This window comes from Mytilus californianus, unplaced genomic scaffold, assembly GCF_021869535.1.
Source record: "Mytilus californianus isolate M0D057914Y unplaced genomic scaffold, xbMytCali1.0.p SCAF_10, whole genome shotgun sequence".
NCBI classification, from domain to species: Eukaryota; Metazoa; Mollusca; class Bivalvia; order Mytilida; family Mytilidae; genus Mytilus; species Mytilus californianus.
Window position 1 is genome coordinate 74,680,083 of NW_026262582.1, and position 27,356 is coordinate 74,707,438.

A 27,356-nucleotide genomic window follows, 5' to 3' on the forward strand; every position below is an offset into this window, starting at 1 on the left:
TTGTTTGTGCTGTATTTAGACCCCTCTAACAAGAAATTTGTTTTTGCATGCACACGTATAAAAATTGCGGTTTTTATCCAACGCAATCATAGGTTTGAACGTTGTTTTCAATTTAGACTTGTTTATATATATATATATATATATATGTATCATTTAAACTAAACATTATCAAGTATCCATGGAAATGAGGTCAAGGTCAGATAAACCAAGTCAGATATAAACATATACTTTTTAACTATTTCATACACCATAAATGACCAGTTACTAATAGTATAAAAGAAACAGACCAAACCAAAAAATTTTAATATTAATTAATGAACCATGAAGTTGATGTCAAGGTCAAAGGATCCCTGTCAGACAGACATGTACACATAATTATCATTCCACAGACCAAATATAGTTATAGTATTTAAGAAGAGGACATAACTACTTGCATGCAACACTGATCAATGAAAAAAGTGAAAATCGTCTATATCGAACTGGACTTCCATTTTAGATCAGTCACAACATATTACATTTTGACAAAAGTGCACACGCTGAAATGGCTCACCTGCTCTGTTAACCAGGATTGATTTTATGTTGACAGTTGTAAAGGTCAACGTTTACTACATGTATCACATAAACTTGACGTTGTCAATGAACCCATGAAAATGAGGCCAAGGTCAGAGAAACTAAGCCTGATAGACATGTAAACCTTGTGATCATTTCTTACACAAATTAAAGAACCTTTCTGAACACGCTCGCATACACATCACCCCCACATTGCCACTGAACAAACAAAATCTCACCAGATTCCTAAGTTCAAAGACTCACAACTCTACAAAAGTCAACTGATAAAAATGTTCTTGTGGTTATGCTCATTAACATATTATGTCCTCATTAAATACAAAGTTTCATGAAATTCTGTTGTGTGGTTTTAGAGGAGTTGTGATTACAAACTGTTGCAGTAGTATATTTAGTCCAAAATTCTAAATTCAAAGGGGCATATATAACTCCTAGAAAAAAATCATAATTTCCTGTCCATATGCATATCTACATAGAATGTCCTTATTATCTACAAACTTTCAAGAAATTCGGTTGTGTGGTTTCAGAGGAGTTGAGATGACAAACTGTTGCAGTAGTATATATTGAGGCAAAATAGTTCAAAAGGGTGTTACTCCTAGAACAAAAATTGAATCATAATTTCCTGTCGATATGCATATCTACATAGTATGTCCTTATTATCAACAAAGTTTCATGAAATTCTGTTGTGTGGTTTCAGAGCAGTTGCGATGACAAACTGTTGCAGTAGTATATTAAGGCATATAAGTTCAAAGGGGCATAACTCCTAGAAAACAATTGAATCATAATTTCCTGTCGATATGCACATCTACATAGAATGTCCTTATTATATACAAACTTTCAAGAAATTCTGTTGTGTGGTTTCAGAGCAGTTGCGATGACAAACTGTTGCAGTAGTATATTGAGGCAAATAAGTTCAAAGGGGTGTAACTACAAGAAAAAAATTGAATCATAATTTCCTGTCGATATGCACATCTACATAGTATTTCCTTTTTTTTTTTTAATGTCCTGTACCAAGCCAGGAAAATGGCCATTGTTATATTATAGTTCGTTTCTGTACGTGTTACATTTTAATGTTGTGTTTTTGTTGTGTCGTTGTTCTCCTCTTATATTTGATGCGTTTCCCTCAGTTTTAGTTTGTAACCCAAATTTGTTTTTATCTCTATCGATTTATGAGTTTCGAACAGCAGTATACTACTGTTGCCTTTACTTATTAGATACAAAGTTTCATGAAATTCTGTTGTGTAGTTGCAGAGGAGTTGCGATGAGAAGTTGCGATGAGGACTGACGGACGGACGATACGACGAACGGATGGACAGACATATTACATACAGGTCAAAAACATTATACCCAATGCAATAAATAATGTGGGGTATAAAAATTGGTCCACATAGTATCTTAAAGACAGATTTACTCATAATAAGTGAGACATTTGCGAGTTTGAATGTTCTTTGGTATTTTTAGGCTCTTTTTTTTACAAACCAAAAAAAATTTTAAAAACCACAGTGCACATAAAAATGACAGAAACTTTGTCATATATGCCTATATAGAAGGTTTTAAAGGCTCTTGATTATAGAAAAAAAAAAATAACATAAAAACATAAGACACACATTTGTTTTGATGATCATGACTATTAAAATCAACAATTTTATTTATACTTCATGAAAATGCACTTTTATAATTCTGTATAATGTCTTCTACAACATCAAATGCTTCTTCAAAATCCTCCTGAAAAAGATAAAAATCAAATCTTAAAAAATTACACTGTTCCGCTATTTCATATTTTAGCTTTGAATGTTGAATTTTAAAATGCATTTAAGTGTGTTCATAGATATAAGAATGTGGTATGAGTGCCAATGAGACAACTCTCAATCCAAGTCATAATTTGAAAAAGTAAACCATTATAGGTCAAAGTACGGTCTTTAACAAGGAGCCTTGACTCACACCGAACAGCAAGCTATAAAGGGCCCAAAAACTAGTGTAAAACCATTCAAATGGGAAAAACCAAGGGTCCAATCTATAAATGAGAAATGAGCAACATTTATGAACCACATCAACTAACGACAAACACTGAATATCAGGTTCCTGACTTAGGACAGGTGCAAACAAATGCAGTGGGTTTAAACGTCTCAAAAGGTACCAACATTCACCCTTACCTGAAACAATAATGTAACATCACTATAAAATATCAATAGAAATGGTATAACTCAATCAAAAGACATATGAAAACAAACAAGTGAATATACACTGAACGAATAAATTAGATCTATGACACAATTTAAATACAAAATTAATAAGGAGTGAGATAATAAACAATTTCAGAAAGTCAACCATATATCCTAGAACAAAATGCCGCCATATACATGATATAATGATGTTAACCTTGAACAAAATGCTGCCAAATAGAATACATGTTATATACACAGGTAAATGAAAATAATTTTGTTTGCTGCTTAAAATGATTTCAGACCAGGATTTCCAAAGCAATAACTTCATTATTCTTTGTCTTTCCTTGACGTCGATGATTAGCTGATTATTTGTTACCATTGATTAAATATTTAGACACTAGATTTGATTTTTGATTTTTTTGCGTTTTAACACGTTTTTAGCACTGCTATGGGGCTATTTCGTGACGTCCAGTTTTTTTTATTGGTGGAGGAAGCCGTAGTGCCTGGAGAAAACCACTGACCTTCAATAGGGAAGCTGACAATCATAGTCAATTAAGATTTGAGTCTAGTGCACCAGTTCCAACTCACAACCTCAGTGTCCCTTTTAGACATTTGAAATGTGTGAATCCACTATTGTAACTTTTTGTCATATAGCTCAACACATGTTTCCATACTAAAACATCTATTGGTTTCAAATATTTGACTTTGAGCATTCCTGATGAAAGTGAGATCATACAAACACTTTCTCCCTGCGTTGAAGACACATTGGTGGCCTTGGCTGTTATCTGCCATTTGGTCAGGTTGTTGTCTCTTTGACATATTCCCCATTTCCATTCTCAGTTTTACTTTGAACCGATACAATTAACAAACTATTATTTATAGAATAACTAATTGAAAAATTCAACTAGAGAAAAATATTCAATGAGTGCATAGATGCCAACCCCCTTTTGACACAATCAGTAACAATCTATCAAATTTTCAGTATTTTGAAAACTTTTCAGTTATCATTCAATAAAGTTTTTTTGAATGACATTTACCAAAAAAATTACTGACGAATGGTTGCAAAGTGATGTGCAATAACATGTTTCGTTAAACATGTTATCTGTAGTATGTATTCCATTCATTAGTTGTTCATAATTGTTTTTTTTTTTTTTTTTTTCAATAGATATCTTGGTTGATATTTGTGTACCATTGTTTACTGGCATGTCCTTTCAATTTATATAGTTTTCTATGTCCCTTGATTTTTAGTACATCTATATCAATGACAATACTTGGGTGTTGGAAGTATTTTTTTTAAAAAGAATAGTAAAGTTAAATGGTTTAATGTGACAAATACATAATCCTTTATGATTTCACACTCAATGTTTCATTCAAATGTCAGTTAAACTTAAACTAAACACCATCTTACTTACATTGGTTACTTCATCTAAACACTATCCTACTTACATTGGTTACTCCATCTAAACACCATCCTATTTACATTGGTTACTCTGTCTAAACACCAACCTATTTACACTAGTTACTCTGTCTAAACACCATCCTACTTACATTGGTTACTCTGTCTAAACACCATCTTACTTACATTGGTTACTCTATCTAAACACCATCCTATTCACATTTATTACTCTGTCTAAACACCATCCTACTTACATTGGTTACTCTGTCTCAACACCATCCTACTAACATTAGTTACTCTGTCTAAACACCATCCTACTTACATTGGTTACTCCATCTAAACACCATCCTATTTACATTGGTTACTCTGTCTGAACACTATCCTATTTACATTGGTTACTCTGTCTAATCACCATCCTACTTACATTGGTTACTCCGTCTAAACACCATCCTACTTACATTGGTTACACTGTCTAAACACTATCCTATTTGCATTGGTTACTCTGTCTAAACACCATCCTACTTACATTGGTTACTCCATCTAAACACTATCCTATTTACATTGGTTACTCCATCTAAACAGCATCCTACTTACATTGGTTACTCCATCTAAACACCATCCTATTTACATTGGTTACTCTGTCTAAACACTATCCTATTTACATTGGTTACTCCGTCTAAACACTATCCTATTTACATTTGTTACTCCATCTAAACACTATCCTACTTACATTGGTTACTCCATATTTGTTGTACCAATGGAGATAAGCTTTTGCAGCAAATTTGACCCTTGACCTTTCATAGACTGTCTCGAGGTATTCTACTATTGACTCTGAATTTGATGCTACTGTTATCGAAGCTGTGTCTTTTGGTCCAATACTGTTGGTCTTGGCTGAAACAAGAAATTATTGAAGATATAAGATAAATTTTTTACTGACACATAATGTATGTACTTCTCTCGTTCTTAAAAATACTTTCCTGAACAGTTGATTAATTTTTGTTTTATACCTAAATAATTTAATTTTGGATGTAACGCGTCTTCTGATTGGCTGACGTTGTTTTGTTTATCAGCTCATAGACATAATTTTGTCATGTGATCGTGACGTCATCAACGTTTTTTCATGGTTTACTCAGGTTTAAAATGGAATTTAGAATTAAATTATAAGAAATGACTGTAATATTTTGTCTGTCTATTCGAAATAACATAAAAAATGTGGTGCACACTTTAAAATAATCCCCTACGCGGGTTATTCAGTGTGCACCACATTTTTGATGTTATTTCTTCATAGACAGAACAAATATTACAGTCATTCCTTAATTAACATATAGTTTTATGGTTTCCTATAAAAAGACAAGAACATTTGTTGTTTATTCCTGAATTGCAATTTATTCTTTTTGTGTTTTCTTTCAAAAGACACCTTAAATTTCAGTGTACTGTGGATTCATTATTATTCGTTGGATACCAATTTTCATTGATTTTGTGGGTACAGGGGAACCACGAAATTAAATGTTCAAAGAAATAATTATTTTCTGTAGGATAGTACGCAGAGCTCGGCATAATCACAAAATTAAATATCCACGGTCATGCAAGTTTTCCTTAATCCACAAAAATGGTACCAATGAAAATAAATGAATCTACAGTAACTGTTTTGCCAGATATGTTGTATGGATGAATATTGTATGTTTTCCATTATTGAGGCCCCACATGGGGTGTCCAGGTAATCACATAATAAAAAACACCACGAGGAGGCTCATTATTAGCCAACACAAGAATTGGAGTACCCGGTAGCTGTTTTGGCATAGATGCTTTATGATATCAAAAGACTTAAAAAATCAATTAATTACTATATTTTTGTTGAACAGGTGAAAATTAAATAAAATTCTGATCATGTTTGAAAGAAATTTATCATCATACTGTTAAAATTAGTTTTATTTTACATGAAATTCAAATTCTTTTTTGGACCATATCATTTTGAGAGGTTTTAGGTGTTTCTCATTAGATACAATACTTTTTTTCTTCTCTCATTGGTCAAACTTTTTAACTTTTAAACTGCTCGACAAGTTGAGAGATTAAAAATAGAAAAACTTAGATGTCTACTAAAGATTATGTATCTCTAAATGTAATTGTCAACACTATTTATATAATAATGTTGTGTTTAACATTGACTATGCGAAAATAGTAGCCAGGGTGAGAGACAATAGTGCATGACTTGAAGGGGAGTGCACTATTGTCTCTCACCCTGGCTACTATTTTCCATAGTCAATGTTAAACACAACATTGATATCATTATTATACTGACTGTTTACTATTTCAAATAGTGCCAATAGTGTAATTCTATGTAAACAAAAAATGCTTTATACTATGAAAAGAAGCCCTATATGTAACTCTGCATATAAATATGCTGTCTTAAAGAAAGTTGACTTTGTCTACTTGATTGCTAGAAAGAGTTACAAATGAATAGATTCAAAAGTATGTGTTTTGAGGTGAAATGATTTATTTAAACTCTATCTGAATATAAATCATTATTAACCAACTTACTACAATATGTATAGAAATGCCCATGCTTTATAAAAGGAAAATTTCAACAACTGGTCATTATGATCGGAGAAATTGCTACAGCCATGCATTACGAAATCTCAGTCATGCATTACGAAATCACACCCGTGCATTACGAAATCACAGCTATGCATTATGAACAGATGAAACGGGACATCGATTAAATCAAAATGTTGTTTATTTCTTCATATAAGTGACAACTTTTTTCATTTTTTTTTAACTTAATATCATAAAAAAAAGTTTAAATGATGTTTAGTGTTTTGTAACGACTTGAAACAGAAATATTACACAGCCTTTTTCGAGTACGACTTTCGATTATTATCACTGTTTCATTTCCGTTTATCAATAAGCAGAACGCAGACTACTCAGAGTAAGAATAGTTAAACTGTCTGATTTATTCTTCCCAGCTACTTTATATTTGCTAGATGAAATGAATTGTAATAGCATAAAATAAAGTACTTGGATGAGAAATCAGAAATTACATCTGACAATGTTGACCAAAAATCTATCGTAAATGCAAAAAGACATCAAGTTCAGCTATGAATTCCTGTATCTTCACGGTAAGATTCTTACTCTTTGTTTAATCGAAGAATTAAAACCATTTACGGTAAACAAAGTGTTATGAACTTGCATTTTTGAATTGGTCCTGTTATAGATTCGTGGTTAGCTGTATTTGGATCCGAGACTCGAAGACTGTTCTTGAATGAAGTTGCCTTAGTTGGAGGTGGTAAAGGGGGGTGCTTGCACGGAAAAAACGTGAAATAAGACATAATTTCACGTTGAACGTGAAATAATTTCTGTCATGAACGTTGCACGAAAAATAAAGACTTTGATGTGAACCTTTTGTGACCGTAGGCTGAGTCACTGTCTTCTTGTATATATGAACTCTCTGTTTCACTTGATATTACTGATTTAGTATACACATTTATGATATAAATGGTTTACAGCTTTTAAAAAAGTATATAACGAAAAGTCTTAACTTTTAAAATGCAAATATCCCGCAGACACGAAAGTGTATTCTTGATCTATTTCACTGTCTTTATTACTGACAAGAATACACACGTTGTCATGTTATCCGTGCCACCAGCTACCACGACTCGTGGTTAAAAGTATCAGAAATAGGAAGTTTGAACTGAGAGATGATGAAAAGTGCAAACACGTTAAAGATCATCACTGTTAAGATATCGATCCTATTCAAAGTCATTCTTTTCATTTTACCAAAAAATTCAAAGAATCGGCAATGAGGTAGCATGTATCTAGGAGATCCAAAATGTGTTCACAAGTTAAAAACATATCAGATTTGAACTTAATATGAAGTCATTATGTAAAGTTGTTTCTTAGATCCCTGCCAAGTGTTTGAATTTTATTTGAAAAATACCGAGCAAAACACGTTGAACGAGGCAGCTGTCTTGCACGACTGAACGTAAAAAAAAAGTAAAAACACGTTGAACGTGAAATAAAAAACAGCGATCACGTTGCACGAAAATAACCCTTTACCACCATTCTAGTTGGTAAATAAAAGTATCAATATATGGACTTTTTCATATTGGCCCTGTAACATGCCCTTGGCGCTGCCTCAGGGCCATTACAACCATCCTTGGCCATTATTAATACCTCGGGCATGTTACAGGGCCAATATGAAAAAGTCCATACATTAATACTATATTATTGACTGGTTAAATAAGTAGAATTCTTCTTAAGCTTGTGCTAGAGGTTGTCTTAAACTTGCTGTGAGGTACCTATATTTTGCTCATTGTTGAAGGCATGAACTCTCGTTGACTTCAAGATGAAGAAGTACCAAAAGGCATCGTGTCATATAGCTTTGATTGCCCGGTATTGTTTTGGATTTTGTCTAAAGAAGGTTTACTCCATACCCCTTCCATGTCATTCTCATTAACCTTTTCCATAGTACTCAATAACTTTTAAAAACAGTGATGTGTTCATAACTATTTATCTGTAACAAATGACTTCTAAAGTATTCAAACAATTTTGGCTTCAACGGCAGTAAACAAAAGTAAACAAAGAACAAAAACGTTCTAACAGAAACTACAGTATTTTAAAGTCTCTTAAAATGTCAGAAAAATTTAAATGATATCTACTATTTTCCCTCATAGTTTAACTGTAATACATTGTAGTTAATTAATTGTCAGGCTAATAAATCCAACCCAGTTGTCTATCAAAGCAACTAAGCTCCGCCTCTGCACATGAAATCGAAAATGATTGACATAAAAATCAATAGTCTGTTGCAACAGCAATGCATATTATTTTCGCATAGTGCAGTTAACTCTATACATTTCTTTTAAAAAATATGCAAAAATAGAGCAATTTTACTATAGAAGGACATTCTTACAGGAAGTATAATAATTAAACATATTCTTTAAGGTTTAGTTAGCTATAAAACCAGGTTTAATTTATCATTATCTACATATAAAATGCCTGTCCCAAGTCAGGAATATGGCATTTGTTATCCATTTGTTTGATATGTATGAGCTTTTGATTTTGCTATAGGCTCAGGACTTTCCTTTTGAATTTTTCTCAGAGTTTGGTATTTTTGTTATTTTACTTTTTACTCATACCAGTCCAGATATCTATAGGAAAGGGATTCCAGCTGACAGTGTTGAAAGATTTACGGAACTTTTTCTCCAGCACCTGTGTCATCTGAGGATAAAATGTCTCTGTACTGTCACCTCGTGCTATCACTACATTACCTATACTACCAAACTGATGCTGTATAAGGAAAATATATGGTTCTCTCCTCTTGATTTATTAAATAATATACAGTGAAACCTGTTTTAAGAAACCACCCAAGGGAGAGTCAAAAAGTGGTCTCATAAGACAGGTGGTCTTTTAATACAGGTTCAATTTATATGAAATGCATTACAGAGAGACCTTAAACTAATGGTCTTTTAACACATGTTTTGCTTCATACAGGAAGTTTCTTAAGCAGGTTTGACTGTATATACATGTGACAGATGAAAACAGGGACAGATAACTGTCAATATTTCAACCAATAAACTACCTTAGTAAATGTAAACAGGGACAGGTAATTGTTTATAATTCAACCAAAAAACTAAAAGATGAGAATTTTTAATATTTTCTTTTTTTTTGTCTTTTTGTTGTTTGTTTGTTGTTTGTGCTGATCTGATTAACAAAGCCTTTCAACTGACATTTATTCATTTTTTTATTGTTACGGTCACATCACTGTCATAGTGGAAGGAATACCCAAACAAATTTAAACATGCCAAAGGGAGTAAGGTGACATATAGTTGCTTACATCCACAACAATTTTTCACTTGTGGATAGTTTACTCATTGGCAATCATACAACATCTTTTTACTATTAAATTGAAAGATCATGATCATTTTCAATCAACAAATTGTGTTAAATGCACACCTCTGTTATTTTTGAAATACATAGTGAATATTCTTGATTAATATATTTTTCTGTTAAATTATTAAAGTATCATTTCCATTTACACTAAGGGGTATGTCCTCCTTTTTTGTTTTCTTTAATTTTTTATGCTGTTCTCTTACACTTTAAGGGGGCTCGGTGGCCGAGTGGTCTAAGTAGTTACTACTGTAATCACTAGCCAGTCAACACTGAGGTTGTGAGTTCGAACCCCGCTCGTGCGGGTGCTCTCGACTCCAATCTTAATTGACTAGGATTGTCAGTTTTCCTATCAAAGGTCGGTGGTTTTCTACAGGCACTCCGGCTTCCTCAACCAATAAAAACTGGCCGCCACAAAATAGCCCAAAAGCGGTGCTTAAAAGTGGCGTTAAAACACCAAAAATCAAAATCAAATCAAATCTTACACTTTATATTTTGCTCATTGTTTTCTATTCTATATATTTCAGCAATACCAACCAAACAGTCCCTATTTGTTTAGTTTTTTCTGCCCATTTTTCAGTATTCTCTTTTCTGTAAACTTAATTCTGACCCTGATACTAATTACATATAAGGATACTACATTTCCTTTGCTATCATGTCGCCTAATGCCTTGACTCATCTGTTTCTGTAATCCTGCCCAAGACAGCTTACTGTAACAGCAAAAATAAAGCATATGTTTGATTACTGCAAATTCAGAAATTAATTCGTGCATTTATTATTGCGATTTTGTCATTTTAGACTAAAATGCGATTTTAACTGTTTGCGATATTGAGAAAAATCCTGTTCAATTCATATAAAAATTTTCAAATTGCGAGTTTAAGTTATTGCAATTATAACACTGTCGCATTTTTCGCAATAATAAAAACATCGCAATAATTTCTAAAATTTACAGTAGTATCTGTACATCTCCAATAATTTGGAGCACCACTACATGTGAAGCTAAAACTACCAAATAAAGATCCTTTTGCAATAATTTTAGACATCCTTTCAAAACAAATATTTTTCAATTGTTATCAGATAAGTTTAACCAGGTCCAGAAGTTGCTTGAATATACTGTAAATTAAAAAAATATTGTGAGGTTTCAATTGTGAGGTATTTATAACTGCAAATAACGTGACTGGGTTGGATTCCCAATTATAAAGACTTGCATTTTGATATCAGATACATGTATTTGTATGCAGGTTATCCTGAAATAGCACAGATTATCTTGTATTTGTGTCCATATTTCAAAAATTCACACCAATAAATGAACTAATTAATTCCTGAATTTACAGTACCATTTTTTACTTAATTGTTTTAAGTTACCTTTTAGCTATATGATGGACCTGTATAAATTTATTTGCTGGAAGAGGACAAACTGATCTTATCATCTCCCAAGGTTCCATACCTATACTTGGCCCACTACAAAACAAAAAATATGAACTTGCAATTAGAATACAAAAATGTAATGCATACATTGATTAACTCCTCTTAAGCTTGTAAACTCTATCTACTGTCTGGTTTATCATATGTTACAGGAAGTAAGTTATAACGGAAAACTAGAGGCTCCAAGGAGCCTGTGTCACTCACCTAAAATAATGTGGGGTCAACAGACATATTTTTTAAAACTAGATACCCTAATGATGATTATGACCAAGTTTGGTTAAATTTGTCTCAGTAGTTTCAGAGGAGAAGATTTTTGTAAAATTACAAAAATTTGTTAAAAATTTACTATAAAGAACAATAACTCCTTAAGGGGTCAATTGACCATTTTGGTCATGTTGACTTATTTGTAGATCTTACTTTGCTGAACATTATAGCTGTTTACAGTTTATCTCTATCTATAATAATATTCAAGATAACAACCAAAAACTGAAAAATTTCCTTAAAATTACCAATTCAGGGGCAGCAACCCAACAACAGGTTGTCCGATTTGTCTGAAAATTTCAGGGCAGATAGATCTTGACCTGATGAACAATTTTACCCCCATGTCAGATTTGCTCTAAATGCTTTGCTTTCAGAGATATAAGCCAAAAACTGCATTTTACCCCTATGTTCCATTTTTAGCCATGTCGGCCATCTTGGTTGGTGGGCGGGGTCATTGGACACATTTTTAAAACTAGATACCCTAGTGATGATTGTGGCCAAGTTTAGTTAAATTTGGCCCAGTAGTTTCAGAGGAGAAGATTTTTGTAAAAGTTAACTACGGACGACGGACACCAAGTGATGAGAAAAGCTCACTTGGCCCTTTGTGCCAGGTGAGCTAAAAAGGCCATAAAATAATCTTCTTTCAATTCAAATTGATGTAGGAGTGATCACTTTTACCAATTGTTGACAAAGGTGATAACGTACACGATTATTTTAAACATGGTGAGACAAAACAAACAATTTGCATGTAAAAGGAGACCATTTTTAATGGATTCATGTCAAAGTTTCAACACAATTTTAATGTAATGGGAGACAATTCAAACTTTTTTTTGGTGTGGTGGGAGACAAATTAATTTTTTGATATGAGGCCAGCTAACTTTTTACATATTATTGTCATTTAAGGGTTGACTATTTTATCTTTTTATGGAAACTTGCTGTTTACCCAATTTGTCATGTGAGTGGAGGCAATTCAAAATTTTTTGGTGGAAGCAGTGCTTATTTTCATAGCTTTCTAGAGACTGTGTTTACCTTCTTTTTTTATGTTATAGGAGACATGGTGTAAGAGAAGACCCTTCATATCTGAATTTAAACTTATGCCAGAGAGTTAATCAACATTTTTCAGGAAAGATGTTACAATTTTACTATAGATTTGAGAAAAAAACTTTAAACACCATATTTTGGGTTATTTAATAGGGTCAATCAAAACTTTTTGATGTAAGAGTTAACCATTCTGATGGATTTAAGTCAAAAACGACTTTTTAAACCTTTTTCTAAAAGGAATCAAATCTTTTATGAGGAGGGGAATACATTTAATGTTTGCCATTTTTAGTGCAAGGGGAGACAACCAAGCATTTTCTTTTTATTTAGTGCAAGCAAGTGAACATGTTTTACAGTTTTGAGACTATTTACATCCTTTAACATAAGGGGAAATAATCCATACCTTGTTTGTGAAAGAACTGACAGTATATAGCTTGTTTTTAAGAGGTTATTATTTCCTACCCATTTTTATATAAGAGAGGAACGCATCAAACCTTAAAGTGTAAGCATATGACTATGTCGTATAGATTTGGGGAAGAAACTACTATGTATGCCCCTTTTTATACATTTTTTATTTTTTTCATTTACGATTTTTAAGAATTTGTGTATAGTGTAATTATTTATACTGTACTATGTAAGGTGAAATAAAATAAATCTCTATGGTGAAAAATTGTATATTTTTTATTTATTAAAGAAGGTACCATAAAAAAATATTTTATGAGTAAGGGGAGACAATTCAAGCTATTTTTCATGTCAATATTATACAAATTCTTTTCTTATTTAATAAACTGTTATAACAGAGATATGTCTCGCTTTTTGGTAATTTCGATTAATGCAAATGCTGAAATTCAAATAGCAACACTTTAACATGTAAGTTTTGCAAATATTCAAAGTCAATGAACCATGACTGAAGGTACAAGGCTTAACAATCTCCATGGAAATGAGATGTGTCAATGCTAATACAACTGCATACCAAATACCATTGACTTATCATAATTAGTTCCCTTTAAACAAACCTAAACACAAACTTAGACATGTAAACTAAGCAAAATTTCAAAGTCATTAAACCATAATTGAGGGGGTGGGGTCAAATAATCTCCATTGTAATGAGATGTACCAATGCTAATACAAGTGCATACCAAATATCATTGACCTACCACTAGTGGTTCCCCATAAACCGACTTAATCACAAACTAAATACATGAAAACTAAGCAAAAGTTTTAAAGTCAATAGACTATGACTGAGAGGGTGAGGCCAAATAATCTCCATGGAAATGAGATATGCCAATGCTTATACAACTGCATACCAATTATCATTAACTTACCACTAGTGGTTCCCCATAAATTGACCTAATCACAAACTAAATACATGAAAACTAAGCAAAAATTTCAAAGTCAATAGACCATGACTGAGGGGGCAGGGACAAATAATCTCCATGGAAATGAGATATGCCAGTGCTTATACAACTGCATACCAATTATCATTAAATTACCACTAGTGGTTCCCCATAAACCGACTTAATCACAAACTAACACATGAAAACTAAGCAAAAGTTTTAAAGCCAATAGACCATGACTGAGAGGATGAGGTATAATTGTAAGGGGAGACAATCTAACCTTTTTGGTGACATGGTATCTGTTGGCAGGAATACTCCGCCTAGAGCAGATGCTATAGAGCTGTTCATGGCATCAAAAGAAACACTCTCCATCTTTCTCTGCAGTTTTCCGAGAACATCATCATTATAGGTCAGAACAACACAGTCAGTATTCCTGAAATAGAATCGTCTTTATAATTATGTCTCTAAAATAGAAACTGTATTTGTAAAAGATCAGTAAAATTGGAAAAATATAAGGTTATATAGTATGGTTCTAAATTTTACTAAAACATAAAAGAGATTTATTTTTAATGCCACTATCAACACTATTGTGCTATTCCGTGGTGGTCAGTTTTATTTGCGGAGGAAGCCAGAGTCCCTAGAGAACCACTGACAACCTCAGTGTTGACAGGCTAGTGATACAGTAGATTGACTATTTTGACCACGCGGGCTCATAGGCCCTTACATAAAGGAGAATTTGAAAAAATATATTACAATGCAGAAAACTAAGAAGCTGGCAAAAAAATAAAACAACAGTTAGTGTTGGAACAAATTAGAAACTAATTATTAATTAATTGAGGATCCATAAATAATAACATAATGACAGCAATTTATGTTTTAAGAAATAATATAAGAAATAAGCTCAGGGCCTAATCTAGGATTTTTGAGAGGGAGAAGTGACTTCTCCTTCCATGAGAGAGAAGGGAGAAGTAGTAAATTTCTTGGAGAAGCAAGATTCCATTACCCTTAGCTTGCATATGAAGTGTTTATCACTAAGGAAATTATTTTATATGCAATAAAAAATATACTATTTTTCATATATGTTATTGTACAAAACGTATATATAGTAAGTTCTAAATAAAAAGGTTTAGACCATATATTATATAGTTGGTGTTTATCTATTGATACCATTTGTACTATCAACCTGAATTTAAATCTAAATAAAATCTGTTGCTGTGTACATGAGGGAGTACCCTAGTAATAATATGACCTTAAGGGTGGGAATTGGCAACTGACAAGGAAAATCAAGTTTTCGAAACGACCCAGGACTTATACGTGTTGATCAGTAAGGAAAAACAAACAAATCAGCTGAGTGATTATGCAACTTCCTTAGATGAAAAAGATCATGAAATGATAACTTAAACAGACAGTCAGTTTTCCGTTTGAACAGTTTTGAATGTATATCCGAGGATGTTCAAAGTCGCCGTTGTATTTATTTAATTTGATCATCGACAGTATTAGTCCTTGGTCGTTTCAAAAACTCAATTTTCTTTGTCAGTCACCATTTTCTTTTTTACCTATGCGACTTGTAAATCACAAGTTGACTCCCATTTACCGATTTTGATAGCGATTTGACTTTGTATGAAGTCAGTAAGTTTGTGAAATTTAGCGATTTTCCAAATTCTTTGGCTACTTAATTCGCTGGCGAGATTATGGCCTGTAAGTTGATGAAAATAAAACTCTAAAATAGGGATCACAAAAAGAATCTCTTAATTTAGAGTTGTTTATCTTTTTTTGCATTTAAAATTTCTAATTTCTAGGACTAAACAAATTGTCCCACATTATATTACTTGTAATTTTACCTTTGAAGGTATGACAGTGTTAGCAAAGCATTATAGTTCTGTAATGGACTTTCTCCTGTCAAACATGGCGCAACAGTACAGGAAATCAGATGGTTCATGGGATATTCCTCCCTCATGGCCTCACACAGACGAGATCCTAATCCTACAAAATATACAAGTCTATGTAAGGTTCTACTTGGAAGTGATCCTCACAGTACAGGAAATTAGATGGTTCATGGGATATTCCTTCCTCATGTCCTAACACAGACGAAATCCTAATCCTAAAAATATACAAGTCTATGTAAGTTTATGTTTGTGAATGATCCTCACAGTACCGTAAATCAGATGATTCATGGGATATTCCTCCCTCATGGCCTGATGCACATAAACGAAATCCTAATCCAAAAATATACAAATCTGTGTATGGTTCTGTTTGATAATGATCTCAACAGTACATTGATAATAATTGGATAATCTCTTTTCTTAGAATATATAGATCTCTATAAAGTTCAGCTTGATATTTCCTCAAATCACAAAAACACAACAAATGGAACATTATAAGGCCTTGTGATTGGTTTGGGTTGTCTCCCTTTTCTCAATTACGGTACTTTACATCAAGATATATATGGAATAAATGACGAGAACAGTTGTGAAATATATGTTGCTGAAACGTTTTATTTTTATAAGTTTGGACTTAAAAGTTCTAGTATATGACCATGTAGAATATGTTAAGAACAAGTGTTTTTTGTTTAAAGCTGATTTATAACAAGGACCATAACTCTGCACAAAATCTTCAGACTGGCACAAAATTGAACTTGATCTGTAACTTGTTATGATAAAATAATATACCAAACATCAAATCAATATCTTCAATCACGAAGAAAAAAGTGTTGAAAACTGATTTGACAGACTAACCGATGGACAAACAGACAGATGGATGGATTCTGTGCAAACCTAAAGTCCCCTTCGACTTCATGGGTAGGGGACTTATTATGCAGTTTGTAAATTTACAAACCAGTTTCAGCCAAAAATAAATCTCAACATCGATAAAACTTAGATATATAAAAATTTGAAGACCAAGGGGATATAACAAAACTTGTTTCATTCACATGAGCTATAGTACTTACTTAATGGACAGACCCATACATATAAATACTGACCTGATCCTGTTCCACCAGTTAAACTGTGCATCATTATACACCCACTGTACATGTCACATCTGTAAAAAAAATAAATGAACTTCATCACTCAACAACTTCCTGTTTTAGCGAAATATTTGGGCGGAGGTATCATCAGTGAGCTGTAGCTCACAATTTCACTTGTTTTTCCTCATTCCTTGAAAATAAGTACTCAAGAAAATAAATAACAAGGAAGTATTTGTCTTTTTTCGTAAATGTTTTAAAAATATGTACCACTTGGATCTTTCCTTATTAAACTGCATCAAGTTGATTCGAAAATTGCAAAATTAAATAGCTGAGAAGTGGACTAGATAGGGTAAGAAGTGAAATACTGTAAAAATTCAGAAATTATTGCGATGTTTTTATTATAGCGAAAAATGCGTCAAGTTTATAATCCAAATAATTTAAACTCACATTTTGAAATTATTTTATATGAATTAAACAAGATTTTTCTCAATATCGCAAGATTAAATTAAAATCGCATTGTAGTGTAAAATGACAAAATCGCAATAATTTGTGAATTAACAGTAAAGTATTCGCGAAAATAAGTTGGTTTACAGTATTGTAATTTATTGGCATTAAATGATTTTGTATATAGTTTTGACCTTGTGTTTGAAAATCAGCATCAAGTCAGTAACTTAGACCGTGTGTTACAGTTCAGTACTTGTCCATTGGGCTTTAAGGATGTTTGGGGAATTCTGAAGTCCAAATTATTGTATATTTTTTTGTCTTGTTAGGGTTCTGTCAAAATAAAAATATCTATGCATCATTAAAAGTTACTGTATTCTGATCAACAGACAAAAATATGAGAAAATGAGATCAAAATAACAATTATAGCAATACTTACATGACTATTGTTATCACGTTTTCTGCAATAAAAATATTGTTACCTCTCAATTTCTTTCCTGACTTGGTTGGCAGTATCCTCTAGTATGTGATCTTCTCCACTCTTCATAAATCCATGATAACCTATAAATCATGCAAGGAAACCTTTGTGAGTCTTTCAAGAAAAAAAATGTGTTGCTGATCATCCCCAAATAATACATGATGTATAGATTATCGTTGAACATCTCAACGAGATTGATTTTCTCGCTTGAGCCGGTACGGCGAAAGTGAGAAAGGCAATCAAGTTGAGATGACCAATGATAATCTGTTAATCGCTATTTTACCTATGACGACATTGTAAATTTCATGTCAATTTCATTAGCAATGCTGCATGCCCCTTAGTTTCTATCTATAATTTCTCATATCACTGGACTCCGCTGAAAAAGGAAATTATCAGTCTGACAGCAAGATCAAAGGAAAATTTCGTAAAATAGTGAAAAAAGCAAATATCACAAAGTCCATGTTTGTAATGGAATCAACCAGAGAAAATTCAAACCAAAAATTAAATAGCAGATGTACATGTACGCTTTCATGTCCTGCAAAGGAATTTGCGCAAATTTGGTGGAATTCAGTTCAGCAGTTTTTGGTCAGCTATTATTCAACTATCTAACAAATAAATGCAAGCAAATATTTTTGAATTTACATACATGTACAGTTATTCAAAGAGTGATTTAATAGAGGGAGACAGCTCATGCATTGTCATGGCGATATATATATATACCTAATGCCCAATTTGTTCCTCTTCCTCTCTTTCCAGATACAATGTTTCCATCTCTGTAAAAAATAAATATTTATGAGCCTTGACAAAGTCAGGAACCCCAGACCAGCAGTGGCAATATCTTCCCTAGAACATTTTAAAGGATCAGGGTCAACTGAAAAGATAGTGTTCATGAATTTTGAGTATAGAGTACTAGTAAATTTCAAGTTATAAAGCATTGGGGCCTAAGTTAAAGCATAATGGTACTAGTACTACTGATATGTAAATTAGAAGTTGTTTGTTGCTGTATATCTTTTTTCTTTTCTTTTCTAGGTATATAAGGCTGTTAGTATTCTTGTTAGAATTGTTTTACGTTTGTCATGTTTAGGCATTTTACAGCTTGCTATGCAGTTATGGGTTTTGTTCATGAAGGTTGTATTGTGACCAAGCTATAGTTGCTGCTTTAATGTCATTTTTTCTCTGGTGGAGAGTTGTCTCATTTGCAGTTATACCATATCTAATTTTAGAATTTGTACTTTTGCCATGTTTTTATTATTGCAAAAATTGTGATAAGATCAAGATGTCTTAAAAATAAAAATAATAAAACTTAATTCTAAAACTGCAATAAAAATAAATCTTCCATTCCACAATAATAAATGCAAGCAAACATTTCTGAATTTCTAGTCCTTTATTTTTGTACTTATTCATGTTCATTTACTCACCTTATTTTGAGACCTTTACAAGCCTTTTGTACATCTTTTGGCTCACTATCTACATGTACAGATCTTTGTTTTCCATCAGGGTGTATAAAAGTGTGTCTGAAATAGCAAAAAAATAATAGACTTAGGTGATTGTAAAACAAAAAGACAAATGAATAATCTAAGTATTTTCTAGTTTGTCCTTCACCTGAAAAAAATCGTCAATTAACCCACCTTTATGATGTCATTTACAAGATATAGGGGATCACTGGTATCCCTGCACTATTAACGTTCATCAAACATCTAAGTGATCGTCATTGTGCAGGATAAACTAGAAATAATGTCTGTTCTGTAGGTACTTAATCACAATTCCCTAATGGCAGCAGTGCTGATTGTCAATTATGAGAATTCAATTTGCCCAAATAATTCATGCAATATAGCATCATAGTTTTCCAACCACTCGCTCAACATGAGAACAGAAGTGACAATGCCCTAAAAGCACGAATGATGTTTACTAGCATGACTATACCAAAGATTTTGACGGAAATGCATCAAACTCAAAAGTTGTCTATTAGCACAGTCTCTCTCCTTTAATCTCAATGCATGCATGTGTGATTTCATAAAAAAAAAGTTAAGTGAATGTTAAACCAAAAGTCTTATCTTTTGTGTGCTTTAATATTGGTGCAAAATATTTCAAGAAATATACAAAAGAAATCATAAAATAAGATAAGATACCATTTGAGGCGTTCAGACATCTACTTTGATTTCAAAATGGTGTCCATGATTAAGTGATTTTCCAAGATATATCACTTCTGGAAAGTATTAAACATCAAACTCAGTGAAATTTGGTAAACCCATATTTTCAGAAAATATAAATCGAATGTGTTGGAAATTGGGGACAATAGAATTGTATAGAGTTTGAAATGTTATACCCTCTGGAAGTGAAGAATTTTGGACAGGAGTGGTAGTCCAGATAATTATGATGTCTTGAAAGGCTATTTTATTTTTGGCACTGGCTACAGTTACATGGAAATGTAACAATAATAAAATAATTACTGTTACATTGGAGACTAATTTCCGGAATACAGGGTTGGGTAAGGAACCGATTAATTACGAATGTAACAATAATATTTGTGTCTGATATACAAGTTATTGCTGTAGGGAAAAGAACCTTTGCAAAAAATCCATTTATACAAATTCAGCAAAATATTTTATCATGTGAAGAAACCGTCAAGTTACTTGGAATTGATATTACCAACTAAAATTTGATGCACATATAAGTAACTTGTGTAGAAAGGCATCACAACCATGACAACAGCTGAATGTTCTCAAGAGAATTGGATCCTTTTTAACCAGATTAAATAAACTTACAATTTTTCATACTTTCATTTTGAGTAATTTTAATTTTTGCCCTTTGGCTTGGCATTTTTGTACAGAAAAAAATTCTAAAAAACTGGAAAAAATACAAGAGAGCACTAAGATTTGTATATGACGATTATTTATCATCCTCTGAAACTCTTCTTGAGAACGCAAAGGTTCCACCCTACAAGTAAGACGCATCAGGACAATGGCACTTGAGACTTATAAAATTTTAAATAATTAGGCTCCTTTATATTTACAAAATTTACTCCAAATTAAACACACTGAATATTCTTTTAGATACAGTAATATTTTGGAAATACCACAGGTAAGCACTACCTCATATGGAAAAAATCTTTTAGCTTTGCTGCTGCTTCTTTATGGGATAGCTTACCAGACCATTGCTGGACTGTTAACAGCTTCTCACATTTTACAAGTCTTGTTCAGTCCTGGAGTGGAACAGACTATTTTTGCTCTGCCTGTTTTTTCTGAAATTTTGTTTTTACATTTTAATAATTACAAGAGTTGAAATTTTTACTTTATAAATTATTTAAAAAATTTTAAACTGAAATTTTAAAAAATATTCCTGTATTAGTGCTTCATATATATGTTTTGGTATTAGCAAGATACATGTATATGCTAGAGTTAAATGTGGTGCTTTTTTTTTTTTTTTATTTATTTGCATGCTGCATGTATTGTTTTATTTGTTATTGCATATGTTTTTATATTCGGTGAAAAGCTCATTAGAGCTTATGTTGTAGTATGTTTGTCAATATGCCGAATCAAAATAAAGTTTAACTTACTTACTTACATTTGTCTAACGGTCACATTGCGTTATTGTTACATTCAAGAATGCCATGTACGCGAGATTTATTAAACCTAATTAAACCTTCTATACTGAGTTTTGTTGCTTAATTCTTTGATATTTACTAGACATGCTAGATGATATTTGTAAAAATGATAATAATAATAATATTATTTATATTCAACAAATAGTTTTAAGATAGTTATTTAGACAGATTAATTGTTTTGATGTCCTTAAAGATACTGCTTCAGTTTAGTAGTGCCAAAGGCCAAAAAATATAGTTCAATGGTTTGTTGTGTTCAATTCTATGTATTTAACTGCACACCTACAATGTAGCATTCAATGATTACTGTCATTATACTTAAAACAATGGATGAAGTGATTCCTATTACCAAATTTGTTTTGGGTGAACATTTGAAACTTGGGATGCAATTGAATCGAAACTAAAACAATATCAAAACTCTAATTTTTAACTTCAAAAAGTGCAGAATGGAATTGGCTGCTTGAAGTGGTTTCACCAAAAATGCGTCGGACTAAAACTTGCCCCAAAAACAACATACTGGATTTGTAGAAACTGTCATTATAAATAAAAAATTTAAAAATTGTATGCAATATTGTAAATATCAAATAAAAGTTTTCAAATTTTATTATAATACGGGTAGCACGATTTCCCGAGGATTACAAGAACAAAATAATATCCCGAGAACAAACTGATTTGTCCCGATAACAAGATTTTACATGGTGTTATATTGATAACCAAAGTGAATTTTCCTTGGTAGTCTACCCCATATTATAATTTCGCTGTGTGGATCTAGAGTAATGCGTTTTCGACACCTTATGTTTGCATGTTTTTGAACAACTTCGGACTCTCCAAAATCAATAGTAATTTTATTGTCTTTTAAATACGATGTACCCAAAATAAATGGATGGGACGTTTGCTCCAGTATATACACTTGTAAACAATGTTTATCACCCTTATAATACATTTTCACTGTAGCAGTACCTTTTACCTGTACATTTTGGTCATTAGCCAATTTTATATTGTCACCATTATTTACATCAATCATCGATTTACACGCTTGTGGAATAGAATTGTATAAACTTGTGGACATAATATTGATTGAACTTCCCGAATCAAGGAGTGCTGCAACTTGTACAGAATGAAATTTAACATGTAAATAGATAAACTTAGAGTCTGTTTGTGCAATCGAAAAATTTTCGTTGTCAGAGTAAAACTCGGATGTATCATTGTCACTATAACTACTATTCTCACTAAAGCTAGGTACATTATTAGTATTAGTCAAAGTATTTACAATCCCTGAATGACGAAAAGGAGCAGGCTCTCGATATTCGGCACCATTTACCTTCCTGAGGGGCCGTGCCTGGTGTCCCCCAGGAAATTCGGGTTTCCCTGTTGAGCGAATTGATTGTGATAGCATTCAGATGCTGTATGGTTTGGTTTAGAACATATCTGACAAACAACACGATTCCTATTATAGTTATCAGTTTTTGCTTTGAATTTTAGGCATTGACCTGCACCATGTCCTGACTGATTACATAGCTGACAAGAAATGTCAGTCGATATCGTTCCACTTCCATTCCAATTGCAATACCTTTTAGCGTGTCCGGTACAACTACAATTAAAACAACCTGATGACTGTCGTTGGTCATTTTGTTGAAATGTCTTATCAGGGGTCAGTCTCTTCATCATGTTAGTTAACTCAGAAATTTGCGATTTCATCTCCGATATATCATCGGAATGTGGAGCATTTCGAAATGAGGGACCTTTTCCGACAGCGGCGCATTGTTCGTGAATTCGATATTTGTATGCCTCGCCTGCTTTGGCAAATGATAACGCTTCTGATTGAGTTTTTGGATGACTAGTCCTAACATAAAACGCTAGTTTCTCAGGTAGACCATTGATGAAACGAAACATAATTTCATGTTCAGGTTTAGCTAATATTTGCCCCTTTTCTTGAACTTGACAAGAAAAATCTTCAATTTCCTGTGTTGGACCCAATTGCATATTGTGAAAAGTTTCACTTTCTATAACTACCGAAGGATGCTGCCAACCAATCTGAACATATTTGTCAGTAAATAGTCTCTTTACAGTGGTCCATGAAAGATCCGGGCTAAGACCGTTAAACCAAGTGAGGGCAGGTCCCTCTAAATGAAGATGAAAAGCAGCAACTGTCTTTTCATTTAAAATGTCTAGTTCGTGAAGCTTACAGAATGACTCAAATTCTCGTAGAAATTTTGTTCCATTGTCTTTAGGATAACCCGCAAATTTTCGGCATGTACCCAATTTTTCCATTACTGCAATGCTCCTGTATTTTGAACTTGAATTTATGATTGCGGGGGTACTTGTGCTAAATGTTACTTTCTTCAAACTTTCGGAATTGAATTTAATATTTTGTCTAGCGGAAACTAATTGTTCATCAATATCAGCAGGTGTTAATACAGTTTTTGTGAAGTATGGCTGAATTGGGTCTATTTCAGGTGTTTCGGGAGTTTGTACCATTAAATATTTTTCTGCAAAACTAGAGTCAGAATCAGACCTTGTAATTGGTGTATATGTTTCGCCCAAACAATTTTTGCTAAGGAAAGTGTCACTTAAAACGGATTTGTCTGAAATGTTATTAAATGACAGAAATGTTGGGTTGAGGTAAAAATTTTCATCGTCACTGCCACTTTGATTCATGAGTGTTCGAGGGAAATGCAATCCAACATAGTAAGTTCAGAATAAAACGCTCGACAGTAAGTTCATAATAAAACGCAAAGACATAAACAAATTGTTTTTCTTGTTTATCGTGGCCAAGTGCGAAAACGAGGTGCCATGTGGCGATGATGTGCTGATGCTGAGTGTCAAATTTTCAATGTTTATGTAGGAAAATCTTACTGTGTTCATACACTATTATAACGATGATGTATTAAAGTTATTACTAAATTCGGGTACCTCCACCATCTAGGGAAGCTAACTCACATTTTCTGGGTAGGCTGAGGCACATATAAAAACAAACGTTTCTCATCAACATTCTATTCTAATCTCTAAATTCTAATTACAAAACAATATACGGAACATAATATTGAAGAAACTATACAAAGAACGATAACTCTATGAAAACTCACTGACCATGGCAATCTACATTCTAACATTGTTATAAATGTGACCTAAATATAATATTTAAGTTATTCAACAAATAATAAGGTTAAGAGAACAAATATCTACATCGAACAGAAAAGGAGAGTCTATAACACTACAACTCTGCAAACCACCTCTGGACGCCTCAAATATTTTTTTTCTTCATTTTTTTTCTTCTTTTATAAAAAAGTTGTACCAATAACAAGTAATATGATGTCAAATGATTCTTATACACACACAATGTAATCCGGAAAAATAGTGATGAATCCGGAGACGTTTTTCTTTATATGGATTATATTGATAATCGACTTTACCTTAACAGAAAAATGATGCATATAAACATCTAAAAATTTGTTTAATTAGACGTAATGTAATTGATTTTACCGTTTTATTGTATAAAATCACTGATTTTCTCAGTGGTTGATGGTTTTTTTGTGTGTTCGGTGGTGTGCGGTGGTGTTCGGTGGTGAAAAGACCCACCCGGGCCTGGGGGGCCCGGCCCCCCCTTTCGTGGGAAAAATTTGGTTGATTATATAGGGAATCACTGAAGCGTGACTGCAGCCAAGAGTTCAAATGAAGTAATATTTTGCCACTGTATGGCCCTCAAAAATGAAAAAACCCGTATAGTCGGTTGTAAAAGGCTTTGACATGAAAAATGTGAAACAAATATGTTTCTTCCCGGTTACGATCGAGTCGAACTCTAGCTGTAGTTAAGCCGGTGTAATTGACCGAGTTGGGCGCATCTCAAACAGACAGGAGGCCTGACTAAAAGGAAAAAAGTGGATGGTATTTACAATTAAAATAATTAAAACTGTCACGCGGATGTTCGGGAAATTAATATGACTTACGGCCTAATTTTAACAAAACAATTAATACACGAAAAATAAATATTACAAACGTGAAACAACAATTTATTAAGCATTAAATACTACATGATCATGACGTGTGCAGGGCCGTAAATTACATGGAGGCATGTAGGCAGTTGCCTCCTAATGCGGGCTGACAAAAAAAAAAAAAAATTTGAAAAAAAAAAAATGGTTAAAATTATTTTAATTTGATTTGATGTATGATCAAGAAGAAGGTTTATTCAGCCAGGAAAAACGACTACTGCAAACACTAGCAGAAACTCGATGGACATCACGAAATGATACATTAACTTGGCTGTTGAAACACAATGACAAGGTGCTTGACATTCTTGATGAAATTCAAAACCAAACCGTCGGCAACTAAGATGCTATACATCTTACAAAATGAAACATCTTAACTTTTAAATATTAGTAGTAGCAGTCGCAACCCCGTTCCTACTAGGATACCTAGGACCCTTGTCCATAAAACTTCTACATGTATCTAAAAACTGGTGGAAGCCGGCCCACGTCCAAGCTACGTTCACTAGCTACATCTTTTCTCGAGATACGGGAAAATGCCGAAGAAGCTTTTGATGGACATCTACAATCGAAAATAAGAACGACATTACGATCAACAAACCACGATCATCCGCACGCCAACGCCTTAGGGCAAATGCAGTAGCAGAAACTGTGGAACAGCATTACCGGATCAACATTTGTATACCTCTGATTGATCACATCATTAAATATCTCAATGACAGATTCCCGGAAGATATTAAGCCAGTGGTTTACGAAATTTACTTGCTACCACGGTATTTTTGTAACTTGACGGAAAACATTATAGGCTTTATTGCTAATGAGTTTATAAATGATATCTCATACCCTGATGACTTGCCGCAAGAAGTTCAAGAAGATAGAAAACTTTTACGTCTATTAAGCAGATTGGGTCAAAATTTACAATAGATCAAGCAATCAAACGCACGCTGTTCTACCCAAATGTGAAACAAATACTATTGCTACTGTTATCCTTGCCAGTTAGGTCTTGTAGTTCTGAGAGATCGTCACGTTTCCGCGCTACGGCGCCTTAAAACATGGAACATTTCAACCGTGACGGAAAGCAGATTGTGTGGTCTGGTTATGCTACCCATACATAGAAGTGACAATGTTGGCAATACTGAATGTATATGAGTACTAAAGAAATGGAATTCGTCCGGGCACAGACAAATCGCCACAGCATTTGACAAAGCCTTACCGAATAAAATGTTCAAGCAATTAGTGTTACGTTATAATAGTTTAAATTTGATAATTAAAGTCATGAGTTATTAAGTATGCAATTCATTTTAAGGTTTGAAGATGTATTGTGTCTCTGAAGCGAAGTAAAAACAATCGATTGGGACAGCTTAAAAGGCAGGATAAACCACAAAAAAATGCCCAACTTCAGGGGGCCATTCGTTTTAAGTTTGCAAATTTTTTCCCTAAAACTAAGTAAAAATAGCTTTCGAAGTTCCTTTAAGCAGGTTAAAGCGTAAAAAAATCTAACTTTACCGTCACACCTAATCTAACGCTGGTTAATAACTGTATTCAATATATTCCAGGCGCCAATTAATTGAAATGTAACAAAAATATAACAAGTTGTGGGTTCTTGCGAGGTACATGTACATGGCATACAGCATGTATAGGGAAAATTCCCGAAAAAACATAATTTTCTGCATAAGAATTGGTCCAAAAAATTTTCGCCTCGCTCTGTTCGGTGAAATGTTTTAGCCTCGCTTCGCTCGGCTTTTGATACTTTACTGCCTCCACTTACAGGGCAGGTAATTTACGGCCCTGAGTGTGCCATGCACATACAGAATTTGAC

General features: G+C 33.0%; 1 protein-coding gene across 1 annotated transcript; it reads right to left on the reverse strand.

Annotated features, from left to right (window-relative positions):
- Positions 1-2,206: 2,206 nt before the first annotated feature.
- Positions 2,207-21,197, reverse strand: LOC127718535 (tubulin delta chain-like). The gene is made up of 12 exons (XM_052224608.1): positions 21,101-21,197; positions 19,372-19,467; positions 18,674-18,726; positions 17,958-18,036; positions 17,050-17,108; positions 15,911-16,052; positions 14,350-14,502; positions 11,374-11,469; positions 10,646-10,718; positions 9,258-9,402; positions 4,856-5,016; positions 2,207-2,289 (listed from the first exon to the last, which is right to left on the reverse strand). The coding sequence occupies exons 4-12, from the start codon at positions 18,020-18,022 to the stop codon at positions 2,221-2,223; spliced, it is 963 nt and encodes a 320-aa protein (XP_052080568.1). The 5' UTR covers positions 18,023-18,036; positions 18,674-18,726; positions 19,372-19,467; positions 21,101-21,197; the 3' UTR covers positions 2,207-2,220.
- Between the last annotated feature and the right edge of the window lie 6,159 nt (positions 21,198-27,356).

What these genes read in the sequence shown, in the direction of transcription:
- LOC127718535 (XM_052224608.1), bottom strand. Translation starts at nt 18,022, where the DNA reads ATGAAGAGTGGAGAAGATCACATACTAGAGGATACTGCCAACCAAGTC. An exon ending in GATACCATGTCACCAAAAAG is followed by an intron (nt 11,470 to 14,349) that starts GTTAGATTGTCT and finishes TTTGTTTTGTAG; the next exon opens with TGGGCCAAGTATAGGTATGG. An exon ending in ATGATAGCAAAGGAAATGTA is followed by an intron (nt 9,403 to 10,645) that starts GTATCCTTATAT and finishes ATACAGCATCAG; the next exon opens with TTTGGTAGTATAGGTAATGT.